Genomic DNA, 12,526 nt, shown 5'->3' with positions numbered 1-12,526 from the left:
CCCTTGCTGGGACCTGATGGGCAGGCAGCCCCTGACCATGGGATCGGGTAATCCCATGCCCCCAGTGTTCACACAATGGGCCAGATTCCTGGGCAGAGAGTCCCTGTCCCCAGAGCCATGGTCAGGGCCTCGATCAGCACATACCCCGGTAGCTGAAGAAGCCTTTGGAGGCCTTGTCCTCAGATGGGGGGATCAGCGTCCCTACCAAGTAGTTGGCAAAGGAGACCATGATGACAAGGAAGAACAGCACCTGGGCCTGGGTGGGGGGGGGCGAAGGACCCTAGAGGTCAGATAGTCTGGTTCTACCTCTCTGGGAAGCCCTGCCAGAAAATAATTTGCCCAGGGCCCGTTTCTCCATTATTCACTCACTCATTCATTCAACACCCATTATGCAGCAGGATCTGTTCAAAGAGTTGGGAATATAGATAGTATAGAGTTCAAGACCACCAAAGCCTCTTGTCTTGGCTGATAAATAAGGAGGATGAATTTAAAGTAAGAAGAGGTTTGGTAGGCTGAGGTGGGAGGATCACCTGAGGTCAGGAATTTGAGACCAGCCTGGCCAACATGGGGAAACCCTGTCTCTACTAAAAATACAGGCTGGATGCAGTGGCTCAAGCCTATAATCTCAGCACTTTGGGAGGCCGAGGTGGGTGCATCATCTGAGGTCAGGAGTTGGAGATCAGCCTGGCCAACATGGTGAAACCCCATCTATACTAAAAACACAAAAATTAGCCAGGCGTGGTGGTGGGTGCCTATAATCCTAGCTACTCGGGAGGCTGAGGCAGGAGAACCGCTTGAGACCAGGAGGCAGAGGTTGCAGTGAGCCGAGATCATACCTCTGCACACCAGCCTAGGTGACAGAACGAGACTCCATCTCAAAAACAAATAAATAAAGTAAGAAGAGGGAGTGTGATGGGGACTGGGTGGAGCTCATTTAGCAGGATGGCCTGGGAAGGTGTCACCAGAGAGAAGGTGTTTAGCAGACACCTAAAGTGGGAGAACGAACAAGCCAGAGAACTGTCCGGGGAAGGGCATCCGAGGAAGAGAGAGGAGGCCACCCTCTGACAGCTGCAGGTCAGAGAATGTGGGGAGAGGACAGGCTGCAGGGGCCAGGTCCTGCCCTGCCTGTAGGGCCTGTCCGGCTGAGTCTGCCAGCAGGATCCATGGTTCAGCTGAAGGCCACACCACCCCAGGCTCCCTCACAGCCATGTGTGACAGCGATAGTGCAGCTTCCAGATGGTGCCACAAAAGGAAAGAGAAAAGGGAATTCCCTCCCTTTCATTTCCCCCTTCTTTGCTTTCCCTCTGACTGGAGGGCATGTGGGCATGGTGGACCAGGTAGACAAAGGCCACACGCAGGGATGGAGGGAGCACAAGACGGAAGGAGTCTGGGTGCCCAGCCCTCTGGAGCCACCATGCCCACCCTGAGCCATGTGGAACCTAGATTGTCACACAAAAGAGATACAAAGCAGCAGGGCACGGTGGCTCACACCTGTAATCCCAGCACTTTGGGAGGCCAAGGCAGGCAGATCACTTGAGGTCAGGAGTTTGCGACCAGCCTGACCAACACGGTGAAACCCCGTCTCTACAAAAAATACAAAAATTAGCTGGGTGTGGTGGCAGGTGCCTGTAATCCCAGCTACTCAGGAGGCTGAGGCGGGAGAATCGCTTGAACCTGGGAGGTGGAGGTTGCAGTGAGCTGAGATGGTACCACTGCACTCCAGCGTGGGCATCGAGCAAGATTCTGTCTCAAAAAAGAAAAGAAAAGAAAAGAAAAGGCAGAGGACCAGGGAGGGCCCAGGCTTGGCGACCCCCGCTTTTCCACGTGACCACCTCCACGTCCCTCTCCTCCATGGCCTCCTCACCTTGGACTCCCACTCCATGCCAGCCAGGGAGATGGCCAGCAGCACAGTGACAGAGACCACGCCGATGATGCGGATGTCATTAATGGGGTCCACAATGGGTGCCCCATACTCCTGGGGAGGGAAAATGGGCCAGGCTGCAAGCCACCCTCTGAACTCCCCATCCCCCAGACTCTGCCCACCTAGGAGGCACCTCCTGTGGGGTGCACTCTTCTAGGACGATGTTAACTCAAGCACCACCCCTGCCATCGAGTCCGCAAAGCAGCTGCTGCATAGGCCTGGACAATGTGGCCCTAAAGGCCACACACCACCCCCGGCAAAGGGGACTTCTGGGAAAGGAATGGTCTTTATTGGTGAGATTGTCACTCTCACCCACAGTGATCAGGCTGTGGTTCCTGATGGGTGAAGTCAGGCAGGGAGCAGGAGGGCCCCGCCTAGATGGGGCAGAGGAGAGTGCAGTGGGCTCCCCGGATCCCTCTACCCAGGTCCAGCCGCCGGCCTCACCTGGAGCAGGTCCCGCACAGTCTCTGCAAAGCCCACGGTGTGCATGGCCACACCCACAGCATTGGCGAAAGCGAAAATGAGGCCGATGGAGCCCCCAAGCTCTGGGCCCAGACTCCGGGAGATGAGGAAGTAGGTGCCACCTATCAGGGCAGAGTCGGAAACCATGAAACCAGAGGAGTCGGTTCGCTGGGGTGGACTCGGAGCAGGCAGAGGCCAGGAGAGGGTGGCCATGGGACCCAAGGCACAGGAGACAGCTGAGGCCATCTCGTAGTGTAGACAGCCTGCCTAGAGCCCTCTCCTGCAACCACAGGAGAGGCTGGGTGTCCCATTGGGTTGGGGAAGTTGGGAGTCCTGTTCCCAGGATTAGCAGCCCATGAGAGGAGGGCCTTGGTGGGAAGGGGGATTGCCCACCTGACTTGACCTTGCCGTTGGTGGAGATGGCCGAGATGGAGAGGCCTGTGATGGAGGTCACTGTGACCGACAGCAGGATGATGATCCAGGTCAGGACTGCAGGGAGCACCCAAAGCTTAGGCAGGGCATTTCCCGGGGGAGGAGCCCCAGTTCGCCTACTTATTCACCACACAACCTACATTCATCTCCCTTCTCTGAGCTTCAGTTTTCTCATATGAAAAATGGGTCTCTGTCACTTTGGGAGGCCGAGGCAGGCGGTTCACAAGGTCAGTAGTTCAAGACCAGCCTGGCCAACATAGCGAAACCCTGTCTCTACTAAAAATACAAAAATTAGCTGGGCGTGGTGGCACATGCCTGTAATCCCAGCTACTTGGGAGGCTGAGGCAGAGAATTGCTTGAACCTGGGAGGCAGCAATTGCAGTGAGCCAAGACCACGCCACTGCACTCCAGCCTGGGGTGACAGAGCGAGACTTCATCTCAAAAAAAAAAAAAAAAAAAAAAAAAAGGGTCTCTGTCTACCTCCTGCCATACTCTGAATAGCCAGGGAGCCCTTGAGCCAGCATTTGTTGGATTGTTAGGCATGAGGGGGAAGCTACCCTCATTTAATAATAAAAAATAAAGTAGCAGTTACCACTCCGTGATCACCTCTGGGAGCCAAATCTGTGCTGTGTTTTTACCTGCATCCTGTAAATCCCACAACAGCTCCATGAGGTATGTTCTGTTATCACCTTCATTTTCCTAATGAGGAATCCAGGGCTCAGAGAGGTGAAGAAACTTGCCCAAAGTCACACAGCAGGCTACAGAGCAGCTGTAGGCTACAGAATGAAGCTTTTTTTTTTTTTTTGAGATGGAGTCTTACACTCTGTCACCCAGACTGGAGTACAGTGGCGTGATCTCGGCTCACTGTAATCTCTGCCTCCCAGGTTCAAGCAATTCTCTGCCTCAGCCTCCCGAGTAGCTGGGATTACAGGCACCCGCCAATCAAGCCTAGCTAATTTTTTTATATTTTTAGTACAGACAGGGTTTCACCATGTTGGCCAGGCTGGTCTTGAACTCCTGACCTCGTGATCCACCTGCCTCGGCCTCCCAAAGCTCTGGGATTGCAGCCTCCCAAAGTGTGAGCTGCTGAGCCCGGCCAGAGGGCAACTTTCTAACCTGCATGCTTCGAGGTAGAAATGAGCTCTGAGAGGTTAAGTGGCTTACTGAGGGCAAACAGCCCTTAGGCCTACTGACCCCATGTCCAGCGTGCCTCTGCCACACCCCCTGACCCCTGTCACTGCAGGGGCTCGAGACAGCACTAGGGAGGAGCAGGCCTGGCCCTTTGGTCTCTGCAGCTCAAGTTTAATCCTGCAACCTCGGGGCCTAGGAAGAACAGGATTCAGGCAGGCCCTCCCTCCTCTTCCCCAGAGGGGCACTCACCAATGCCTGCCTGGGCTGTAATCCAGGGCAGCCGCAGGTAGAGGATCACGCCCCAAATGTTGAGCATGCAACGAATCTGGGAGGACAGGGGGGTCAGAGGCCACCTGGGTGGACACCCCAAGGCCAAACGACAGGGGTCCCTTGCTATGGCAGGGTATCAACCACCTAGGCCCTGGGGACAACTGGGTCCCTTCTTCACCCACGTCAGTAGGTTCCGAGTCTGGTTCTATGGGGCAAGAGGGTGAGAGGCACCCAGAGACCCACCTATCCCTCCCACCTATTTTCCCACCCTCCCATTGAGGCCTGACGCTGGGCTACGAGCACTGTCCCCCCTCACTGTATCCATCCCAAGCCCAGGATCCTGTGTCTGCCAGGCACGACCATGGCCCCAGTGGTCGGCAGTTGATCCAGAGCCTGGCATTTACAGGGAGCTCAGCAAATGCCAGGTGAGCCAGTGCCCCATGTACAAGCAGATATCAGAGCTCAGGGGGCTGTGACTTCAGCTTCCAAATTTAAAGCAAAGCCAAAGGCGGAGATGGAGGCTGAAGCTTCCAGGTGGGAGGGGCTGGTGTAGTTGCCGGCCCCACTGAGTTGCAGGGCCGTTCCCAGCTCTGGCAACACAGCCCGGGAGGGAGATCCCAGCTCTGAATATGAGCATCTGGGGGTCGGGGAGGGCTCGTGGTTCAGATGGAGAAACGGAGGCACAGCAAGTTGGCAGCGTTAAGATCAGAACCCCAGCCTCCTGCCTCCCAGAGCAGGGCTAAAGCCTTCTCCAACCCATGAGATCCCCTCTGTAAAGTCCCATAATGTCTCCAAAGCCAAATGTACTTGATTCTCTACTGTCTGGAAACTTAATCCTGCTCCACACTACAGCAAACCTTTTCCTTCCCTTCATGGAGGAGAAAAACACATTTACGGAATTGTGTGTTTAGTGCAGCCCCCTGGTGGCTTTTTAGGGAAATACAGTTTCTTCTAATTACTTCCTGGCAGGCAATAATCTATTATCGATTGATCTATTAACTCATTGAATTCATTGTACAGATGGGAAACTGAAGCCCCACCAGGGCCTGAGAGTCAGAGCTGAGCCTGGATGGAGCTCTGCCACCCCACCCCCATTTCTGGACATCAAACAGCACCCACACCCCACTCACCATCACCCCCTTGACCCAGCCGAAGCGCACGGGCTCCTCGGGGTTCTTCTCGCTGCTGGTGCCTGCCTCGTCCTCCACCAGCCCATCAGTCATCTCGTGGCTGGGCCGGCTGTCAAAGGCCAGGGCGTGCAGGTGTCTGCCTTCCTGCTGGCAGCCCAGAGACCACGAGTCAGGCAGGTAGGGGTGCTAGGGATGGCGACTCTGCATCCAGCCCACTGACCTGCACCACTGTGCCCCATACCGGGCACCCCCCGGCCCCTCAGCCCACTGGGTGTTGAGCTGCTTGAGGGGCTTTTAAAATACTCCCTAGGCCAGGAGCGGTGGCTCACGCCTGTAGTCCCAGCACTTTGGGAGGCCAAGGTGGGTGGATCGCTTGAGCTCAGGAGTTCAAGACCAGCCTGGGCAACAAGGTAAAACCCTGTCTCTACTAAGAAATACAAAAATTAGCTGGGCATGGTGGCATGCACCTGTAGTCCCAGCTACTCGGGAGGCTGACACAGGAGGATCTTTTGAAGCCAGGAGGTGGAGATTGCAGTAAGCCAAGATCAGATGCCACGGGAGACTGGGAGTCCTGGGCGCTCTTGCTCATAACACCTCTTCCCCCTGGGACAGCAGTGGTCTTGGAAGTGATTAGGCAGTTGCCCAGCCTTGTAACGGGGGACAGGATTATTATCACCCTGGAGAGGTGAAAGCTTGTCCAAGGCCACATAATTGGTCCCTGGAGGGCTGGGTCTTGAAACCAGGCCTCTACCTCTGGGGCACTGGGAGGTCTCCTGGTTTGTGCCCCAAGCGACTGATGCCCTCCTCTGGGGCTTTCTTCCTGGCACTTCATCTCAGTGTGGAGCAAAGGGCCATGTCTTGGTTTGCTCTAGGGTGGGGAAAAGTCCTGTCAATTTGTCAAGTCTTAGCTTCAGAATCAAGAACAATTCTGGGCTGGGCGTGGTGGCTCATGCCTGTAATTCCAGCGCGTTGGGAGGCCAAGGTGGGTGAATCCTTTGAGGTCAGGAGTTCGAGACCAGCCTGACCAACGTGGCAAAACCCTATCTCTACTAAAAATACAAAAATTAGCTAGGCATGGTGGTGCACGCCTGTAATCCCAGCTACTCGGGAGGCTGAGGCAGGAGAATCACTTGAACCCAGCAGGTGGAGGTTCCAGTGAGCCGAGATTGCACCACTGCACTCCAGCCTGGGTGACAGAGCCAGACTCTGTCTCCAACAAAAAAAAAAAAAGAAAGAAAGAAAGAAAAAGAAAAAAGAACAATTCTGCCCAATTGTCACATGGGAAAAGGGAGGCCAGACAAGGGTCATGACAATCCAGTTTCCAGCCCTCCACTCTTCACAGTCCAGCCTCCCAGGCAGCAAGCCTGGCGAGCCCCCTGTCTGAGGTGAACCTTCCCAGGCCCGTCTTTCCCTATCTCTTTGAGGTGCGTGCAACCTGCTTGCATACTTCTACTCACTGGAAGCTCATTACCTCTCTAGGCCTCCCACTCTACCTTTGGGGTTCTAGTGATTGGCTGATATACATTCCAACATGTGTGCAGAGTTCTGCAGCTTCACTATTTCACTGGGGCCTCTCAATCCAGGAAGAAGACACGCCTCCATCCCCATGACACAGATGACAGAACCGAGACTCAGAGAGGTTAGGTAACTGTGTCGAGGTCACACAGCAGGGAAGTGGCCAGTCTTCTGAGATAGCACTTACCTTGAGGAAGGAGTGCAGGTCAGCCAGTGTGGGCCGGACCTTCCGGGGCTCCCCAGGCTGGGTGCTGTTGGCATAGTGCTCATACGCGGGCACCACATCGATCGTGTTGTAGCCGAAGGTACGCATGCAGAAGGTGCTGCCGTGGGTCAGGTGGCTGGGGTGGCTGCTGTCACAGGCAGCTGGTGGAGACTGCTCATCACTGCTCAGCAGCGTGCTGATGGTGAAGCGCCCGCTACACAAAGTAGCGTCCCCAGGCGTCTCTGTGGAGGGCAGTTCTGCCATTGTCGCCTGGGTGTCCAGGGTCAACAAGGACACATAGGGTGGTTTTATAGGCTGCGTCTGCACTGGGGAGGAGGCAGGGAGGTTGGCCTAAACCGCCTGTGGCTGGTGAGCAGGGTCCCCAGACAGGGCGGGAGGCAGAGCACCATTTGATTGTGGAGATAGAGGACCCGCCTTGGATCTGCAAGGCTGGGCTGGCCCAAAGCCAGCCACTCCCTGAGTCCTGGAGTGGCTCCTCTGAGTCTGGGGGCAGCAGAGATCTCCAGCCAGGACCCAAGAAGGAACAGCTGTCAGAGAGGACCCTGAAGGGTCCTATAAGGGATCCTAGAAATAGCCTGGTGGCCTGAGGACACACTATGGGTCCTACTCTATGAGAGTTCAAAAACCTCTCATATTAGTATTTGGTTTTAAAAAATTTATTTAGGGCAGGGCATGGTGGCTCATGCCTATAATCCCAGCACTTTGGGAGGCTGAGATGGGCAGATCACCTGAAGTCGGGAGTTCGAGACCAGCCTGACCAACATGGAGAAACCCCGTCTCTACTAAAAATACAAAATTAGCTGGGTGTGGTGGCGCATGACTGTAATCCCAGCTACTTGGGAGGCTGAGACAGGAGAATTGCTTGAACCCAGGAGGCAGGAGGCAGAGGTTGCGGTGAGTCGAGACTACGCCATTGCACTCTAGCCTGGGCAACAAGAGCGAAACTCTGTCTCAAAAAAAAAAAAAAAAAAAAAATTTATTTTGTAATGGGAGGCCGAGGTGGACAGATCACCTGAGGTTGGGAGTTCAAGACCAGCCTGGCCAACATAGTGAAACCACGTCTCTACTAAAAATAAAAGAAATTAGCTGGGCGTAGTGGCGGGCACCTGTAATCCCAGCTACTTGGGAGGCTGAGGCAGGAGAATTGCTTGAACCAGGAGGCAGAGGTTGCAGTGAGCTGAGATTGAGCCATTGCACTCCAGCCTGGGCAACAGAGAGACTCTGTCTCAAAAAAAATAAAAATGAAAATAAATTTTTAAATTATTATTTAGTAGTTTTGAATAGATGAATTACATAACTTTTTTTGAGATAGGGCCTTCCTCTGTCACGCAGGCTGGAATGCAGTGGCACAATCACAGCTCACTGAAGCCTCACCCACCAGAGCTCAAGAATCCTCCCTCCTCGGCCTCCCAAGTAGCTGGGGCCACAGGCACACACCATCATGTTTGGCTAATTTGTTTTTACTTTTTGTAGAGATGGGGTTTCAAGTCACCCCAACCACCCCACCCTGGTTACCCAGGCTGGTCTCAAACTCCTGACTCAAGTGAGTCTCCTACCTCAGCCTTCCACCTCCCAAAGTGTTGGGATTGCAGGCGTGAGCCACTGCACCCAGCTGGTATAACATTTCAAAAGATATACACACACACACCCAAAGTTAGTCTCTTTAGCTCCAACCTGTCTCCCAATGTCTATGTGTCCCTCCAGAGACATCTCAGTATATTTACAAGTAACTTCAAACCAGAGTTCAGCAGGTCAGAATTGGAATCCATATCCACCAATAGACTGACAAGCCCTGGGGCTTGGGACCAGCCGGTGGCCTCCAGGGCCCCTAGGCACCACCCAAAGTGTGGGTTTCCCTGGGCTCTGCCTGCAGGGCCATTGGGTTATAAAGCCTGGGGAGCCAGCGCCTTTCCTGGTTCCTGAAACCATCCCAGACAAGGCACCCCAGCTCCCATAGGAGCAGTCCCCCTACCAGTGCTGGACCAGGTCAGGACCCAATTTTGCCAGCACTCTGAGGCCACACCTTGAATGCTGGTGGCATGGGAGCAGCACTCTCGTTACCAGAGGTGCCTAAGCCATTGCAGGGAGGAAGTGGTTGAAATTTGAGCTGTCAGGGGATGCAAGAGGTGAGTCAGGGTCTTGAGAGATGAGTTAGTGGGCACACACTTGATGTGTCACCAGAAATGGAGGGTGTATTTTCCCAGCTGTTATGAGGGCTCTCAGTGTCAGCCCCTATGGTGCTGGCCTCACCTGTGGTCACCTTTCTTCTCAGAGGCCAGCATTCAATGACTGATGGATTTGGGTATAAAGACCTGGCACCCTGCCCTAGCTGAGGCTTTGGGTATACACCGAAGCTTACTTCTCCCTCTGTCCAGCCCTGCTTCCTTCCCTTCTACCCACAAGTACTGACCCCAAGAGGCTTCCTGTTGAATGCCCTGCACACACTCCCCGATCTTGGAGTCTGCTACTCAGAAGTGGGGTGACCTAGTGGCTCACAAGAAAATCACTGATCTCTTTGTCACCTCTGCTGAGTTTCCCATCTCGCTGCCATTTACCCAACAAACCTTTACTGACCACCCACCATGCCATGGGTGGCGATAGGAGCCAAGGACACCCATGGTGGGCATTGTGCCCGTGCTCACGAAACTGCTCAGTTCGTGAGGGAAATCAGTGTGGAAACAGATCAGCCCAGCTGTGTAGTGAGGGTAGCAATGGGAGAGATGTCCCTGGAGGAGGGTCAGAGTAGGGACAGCCAGGGAAGGCTTCCTGGAGGAGGGGACCCCTGACCTGATTCTTAGAGAATAAGTTGCTCTTCCTGGAGGCAGGGGATAGAAAGGCCATCGCCAGCTCTAGACATCTGAGCTTGGCTTATGGTCTGGCTCTGGTCATCCTTGGGAAGGATATGGAGGGACCCACCTCCTCTCCCTCCGTAGCCCTGCCTCTTAGACTTGGGCTTACAGAGTTCACACAGGTCCCCCACAGGACTGGCTCTACAGTGCTCGAAATCCTTAGGGCTCCATGACCCCCAACAGCAAGTCAGCACTGGGTGATTGAGAACTCACAGGTAGGCCTGGCTGGCTCACTCTGTCCCCCTTGCTAATCCTCTTACTCCTCGTCCAGAGGTACTGGGGACAGGTGTACCTACTCAGCTGTAGGGCCAGGCAGAATGGGTAGGTGAAATGCTCAGCCGGTGTTAGGGCAGCAAACACTGTTGGGGAGTCCACCTCCAAGATGAGGGTCTAGGAGTCCCACACAATCATGGATAAGTTTTCATACGTCAGTGCACTTTTCTGGGGAGGAGACAGAAATTTCATCCACCTTGTTAGACTCACAAAAGCAGGGATCTGGCCCTGTTTTGTTCAGTGATAATCCCAGGCAACAAAACAGTACAGAGTGGGTATTCAACAAACGCTTGTTGAATTATGAAGGGGACGCAGAAGCAAAGAGGGCAAAGGACGGCTCCGTGGAAATCCTTGGCTGACAGAATGACCCCAAGCAGGGTTGATGAAACTGGCCACTCCACAGGCCCTCTCAGCTCAGCATTCAGCCTCTAGTTTCGCATCTAGAGGTGAGCTGAGGCTAACAGGACCTCAATGACAAACCCCAAAGGTTACGATCACTGTGCACTTTTTTTTTTTTTGCAAAGCTTATACATTTACCATAGGTGTTAATTTTTAAATCTTCTCAGGGCACCTCTTAATGACCCACAGGCCTCCCTATCCACTTCCTTGGATTCCCAGCCCCTCCTCAGAGAGGCATCTGCCAGTGGGGCTGAAGGCTTGAGGGTCCCACCCTGGTTTTGTTAGGGGAGAGGATTTGTGGAGGCCTCTCTCTGCTCAGTCCCTCATGGGGCCCTCGGGGCAGATCTTATTGCTCATCTCCCTCTTAAACTGCCATTTGTCTGGCGAAAATCACAGCCGCCTTTTATCAGCTCACACCATTCCTACACACCCTGTCCCTGGGCAGCTGTGGAAAATTCCTGATTAAGATCTCACAGAAGAAGGAGCCTGAAGGGGCCCGGGCTGGTTTCCAGCAGTGCTGTGGCCCTGGGCAGAGTGAGGGGCCCTGACTGTGCTTGCCAAGGGTGACCTTGGGCAAGTCACTCATTCCTCCCTCCAGAAAACCCTGGCCTGTTCAGCAGGGGGACATTTGCTTCTTCAAGAAACCTCTTCTGCCCCTCTGCCTCTCTATGGGGTAAGATAGGGTTTTAGCAGGTCCCCTCGAAGGACTCATCAACAGGACATGCTGAGAGACTGTCAGACACCTTGTCCCGAAGCACAGATCCCCAGGAAGGGGAAGTTGCATTTGGATGGAATTTAATCAATTTCAGAAATGTTTACAGAGGCACTCTTTTTGATGGTCAGTGGGGACGCAGTGCTAGGTCAAACACAGTCCCTATCTTTCAGGACTCTGGCTTCCGGGAGAACCCATGGGCCAGGCCCTTCTGATCTGAGGTTCTATGTGCCTGGAGCAAAGCCCTTGATTTGGCTGCAAAGAGTCTCAGTTCTGGCCGTTTCTGTGTGACTTTGAGCATGAAACTGACTTGGGTGAACCTCAGCTTTGCAGCAGCAAAATGGAAATGCCTCCTCTACCAGTGCCAGGCATCCCTCTCCCCTGGCTGAGTGCAGTGGGCCCTTCGGATCTCCTGGATCTCAGACAGAACAGGAGCAGTGAAGAAGCGGAAACTCTCAGCTGTCAGGAAACCGGAGAAGCGGAAATCCCAGAGAAGCAGAAACCCCAGATGCAGGTCCTGAAACGCTAAGGACAGAAGGCCCTGCTGCAACCTCAGAATCTCAGGGCCTCCTGTCTTTGCGGCTACAGAGGCAACTCGGCATTTATTGTGTTCCTCCTGTGTACCGAGCACTGAACCTCACAGCCTAACCTGGCAGATAGACCAGCAAGGAGATCATGCAACTGGCCAGCAGAGGAGGAAGGCTGTCCAGAGGAAGGAGGGGAGAGGGGAGGGTAGGTGTGTGGGTGAGGATGGAGGGGAGATGAGGACAGGGGAGAGGAGGGAAAGGAGCTCAGGAGAGGTGTGGTCAGTGCAGGGGGAGAGGCAGTGGGACTGAGGCCCACATAGTGCTGTGGGGTGGGGAAAGGAGGGAAGAAATGGTGGGAGATGAGGCTAAAAGGGATCTAATTGTTTCTTCACTCCACTGCGTTTATTGAGTCCCTGCTGCATACCATGCCCTGTGCTAGGCAAGGAAGGCACCACAGGGAACAAGACACAGACCCTGCCCTCCTAGAGCTCACATTCTAATGGGAGATTCTGTGGACCTGAGCAAGAGGAGGTGAGGGGCAAACATCAGAGTTTTTTGAAAGCTGCAGGTGATTCTGAGGAGCGGTCTGGGCTGAGATCCAGTGGGTTGCAGAGGACAAGCTTTCACACACAGACTCCCACCCCAACCCCATCCCCAGGTCCTTGTGTCCGGCCCGGTC

The 12,526-nt window shown here is 54.2% G+C and overlaps 1 protein-coding gene across 1 annotated transcript in view; it reads right to left on the bottom strand.

Moving 5' to 3' along the window:
• SLC12A3 (solute carrier family 12 member 3) overlaps positions 1-12,526 on the bottom strand; it is a 52,919-nt gene extending 40,393 nt beyond the window's left edge. The window contains exons 1-7 of the mRNA XM_007993386.3: positions 7,049-12,526; positions 5,347-5,493; positions 4,196-4,271; positions 2,777-2,872; positions 2,366-2,505; positions 1,865-1,975; positions 145-256 (exon numbers count right to left, since the gene is read on the bottom strand). Of these exons, the coding sequence (XP_007991577.1) occupies positions 145-256; positions 1,865-1,975; positions 2,366-2,505; positions 2,777-2,872; positions 4,196-4,271; positions 5,347-5,493; positions 7,049-7,330 (964 nt within the window). The 5' untranslated portion in view covers positions 7,331-12,526. The remainder of the gene's footprint in view (positions 1-144; positions 257-1,864; positions 1,976-2,365; positions 2,506-2,776; positions 2,873-4,195; positions 4,272-5,346; positions 5,494-7,048) is intronic.

This window comes from Chlorocebus sabaeus, chromosome 5 (genome assembly GCF_047675955.1).
Source record: "Chlorocebus sabaeus isolate Y175 chromosome 5, mChlSab1.0.hap1, whole genome shotgun sequence".
NCBI lineage: Eukaryota > Metazoa > Chordata > Mammalia > Primates > Cercopithecidae > Chlorocebus > Chlorocebus sabaeus.
This window is presented reverse-complemented; position numbering and strand designations above follow the sequence as displayed.